This window comes from Halyomorpha halys, unplaced genomic scaffold (genome assembly GCF_000696795.3).
Source record: "Halyomorpha halys isolate HHAL.00 unplaced genomic scaffold, Hhal_1.1 Scaffold604.1, whole genome shotgun sequence".
NCBI classification, from domain to species: domain Eukaryota; kingdom Metazoa; phylum Arthropoda; class Insecta; order Hemiptera; family Pentatomidae; genus Halyomorpha; species Halyomorpha halys.
The window spans coordinates 177,802-181,016 of NW_027105224.1; the positions used below are offsets into that span (position 1 = coordinate 177,802).

At 31.5% G+C, this 3,215-nt stretch overlaps 1 protein-coding gene across 1 annotated transcript; it reads right to left on the reverse strand.

Moving 5' to 3' along the window:
- Positions 1-587: 587 nt before the first annotated feature.
- Positions 588-1,887, reverse strand: nac (GDP-fucose transporter nac). The gene has a single exon (XM_014426959.3). It carries the CDS (start codon positions 1,698-1,700, stop codon positions 699-701), a length of 1,002 nt encoding a protein of 333 aa, XP_014282445.1. The 5' UTR covers positions 1,701-1,887; the 3' UTR covers positions 588-698.
- Positions 1,888-3,215: the final 1,328 nt, after the last annotated feature.

The window sequence follows — 3,215 nt, forward strand, 5'->3', positions numbered from 1 at the left end:
ATACTCCACTGAATCCATCAGTCTTTGAATCCCATCATATTATTCCAAGAGGCAATTATTCATTTTGCTAATTATATATCTATATATTTTTATTTTCCATACAGATATTAAACCAAATGAATTCATAAATGTTACTTATCTTCAATTATTTTATAGTTAACAAAAAAAAAACAGACATCTGTAGACCTAAAAGTATTTAGTTTTTTGAAATATTTATAATCATCGTTTAACAACATGCTTTAACATAAACTATCATTTGGCTTTTTTAATTTAATACAATTTTTTTCTAATACATCATTCTTGTTGATGTCTGATTCGGTTCAAAGGGGATAATTTAAGCAAAAACAGTTAGTTCTGTTACTAAACTTATTGGACCAAGGTGATTGTTGTATTCAGAAAAGAGCATTCCCATAAGGATAAAATGTAGACATGACAATGGTGTTACATGATTGATAATCAAGGATAAATGTTTCTTTATATAACATCCACTAACAATTAAATCATTTCACAAGGATAGTTAAGGACAATTTTAAAAATTAATCAACAGGAAAATATAACTAACATAAGGTCAATAATTAAAAGAAGACTCAAAAATAAATATATATATATTACAATTAAAAAAATATATATACAAGAGGAATATCACAATACTTTAATTTTTACAACTACTTTCTAATAACAAATTAGCTCAGAATCAGTCAAGTAGATTCAACTTTCCTTATTTCTGTTAAAATAGACATTTTTTCTTGCATTTCCAGTTGTTTTACTCTTGCATAAGCAAAACTTCCAAATAAGATAACAAAATTTGAAACCCACCACAAAACGGTTTTTTTCTCAACATACCATACAGTGGCAATAATTGTTTGAACACATGCTTTTGCAGTACCTGATATATTATGGGTTAGTGGTGAAGTAACTTTTATTTGAAGGGATGTAACATAACCCATTGAAAACCCACATAAACCGCCAACTGTCATCAATATCCAAAACTGACTTGTGTAAATACTAGGATGTGACAAAATTTTTGAAAACTCACCGGCACCAAACATCAAAGGAATAATTAAAATGCAGGAATAAACATTGTTATAATATGACAACATCCATATGCTATTTTTAACATAGGGCAATACTCTTTTGGTATAAACAGAATAAAGTGCTAGAGAGAATGACGCTAAAAGTCCTGACAAAGTACCGCCTAAAGAAAAAGTGCCAAGCATGTTTTCCTGATCAATGCCCAGAAAAAACCCAGCAATTATTATACCGCAGCAGACTGAAGTAGAACCAGAAACTTTGGTTTTTAGAACTACATATGTTAATAGTACGTTAAAAACAGTTGTGAGAGAGCGTCCAATGTAGTAAAATGAAACACCAACATACTTTAAACAAAGACCGTTAAAAATTATCATGCAAGTAAACATTAGAGAAATAGGTAGTACATTAAAAATTCCTTCACGTGAAAATGGAGATCCATCAGGGAAATTCAGTTTTTCAGGATGCCATTTTGACAATTTCTTCAGGATAAGGCAGATTATGACTGAAGTAAAGCATTGATACCATAGTACAAAAAAAGGCGCTTCTAAGTCTTTATCATTATTGCTGAGTAATGTTTTGTTAACAAACACTGTAGAAATGGAAACTATCCAGTAAATAGCCACAACAGTGGTGATGTGGAGATATTTCTTAAGTAGAGAATCATGCATCCTGAAGAGCTCACTAAAAGACTTGCACTAACTTAAATTATATGTCAGTTTGGGAATGTAACCTATAAACTTTTTAATTTTTTTAAAGAATTCAACCCCAACAGACACATAGGAGCTGAGGCTACTCCAATGTTTCCATTAAGATATTACATTTTCATTTCAACTTGTCAAAGCGCTATCAACAATCGATAAGAATATTTCTAAGAAGTCAACCAAAGAGAGAGAAACCAAGAGTTATATTGGACAAGTTAACATTATTAACAATAAGTTATAACGTAACAATTAAACTGTACCAAATTGTACTTGTTCTAATTGCTTCAATTAGGCATTATGGCGAGTTATAACTGAGGTGTTATACTAATCATAACTGATTCAATTTCAAGATATAATTTCAGAACTATTATTACGAAAAAAATGGTTCTAATGTTTTTATTTCTTACTTTATTGGTTGCTTTTGCCGCAGCAAGAGCAAGAAAAAGAGGGGTTAGAAGGAGTCTGCGTTCCTATCTGAGCAAAAATGGGACACGTTCGAATGAAAAAAATATGTATTTTATCCGTAATTTTTTTTGTTTTTAATCCTTAACCGAATAAAATCAAAATTATAATTGATGATAGTTCAATTAGATTAGGGAACAAAACTTCTTATAATATTAAATTATCTTTTTGTTTTATTTATGATCAATCAGTACAACTATCATGTCAATTCCACTCTCCATTAGGACCTATCGTATATTGAATACGTATTGCCGAGGGTGACTTGCCCATTTAAGAACTGGAGATAGACTGATAATAATGAGGGTTTCCAGCACCTTGCTCATCACTGGGAGTTATCATATCGCTGATTTACTTTAATAGTGACACATCTAACAAACATGTTTTCATCCTTGTCTTCAACGTTGGCACATAATAAATAGTTTCACGGCTATTTGAGTTTTTATTTGACCTCACCCGGACCATCTTCCTTTTAATACTAACAAAAAAAGTTTTGTTTTTATTTTTTAATGGACGTGTTTCAAAGATATTCCTGTAGGCAAGGGGTTCTTTCTCTTATCCTGGTCCCTCTATTGATTTTCCCCAAGCTAGCAAAATTGTCAACAAGTAACAAAGTCTACGGTACAGTTTATAGAATATGTCAAGTACAAAATCATATAATTTTCTTGTTTGTTAGATATGCCACTATTTAAGCAAAGCAGCGTTATGAGTCTATACAACTTAGGGAGCAGTTTATTTCAGTGTCCTTTCTTGTGAAGAGTCTCTTCAATCTTCAAACTCTTTGTAAAGTATCTCCTATTCAGTTAGTAATAGATTTGCAAAAGCCTCTCCTCAATCAGAGGATACTATTCTTCAGAATCGTCATGCCTATGGCATCAAGTCCTTTGATAATGACGTGCAAGTCCGTGGTGCAATCTTACTTACCTCTTTATTGTTTTTGGGCGACTTATCTCTGAGGTATGTCACCTTCATAAAGTTGTTGATGGAAAACTAGAAGAGCCAGTCCATCGTGATGACGATAGT

Bases quoted from the DNA above. Each gene is read 5' to 3' on its own strand.
- nac (XM_014426959.3), bottom strand. From the start codon at position 1,700: ATGCATGATTCTCTACTTAAGAAATATCTCCACATCACCACTGTTGTG.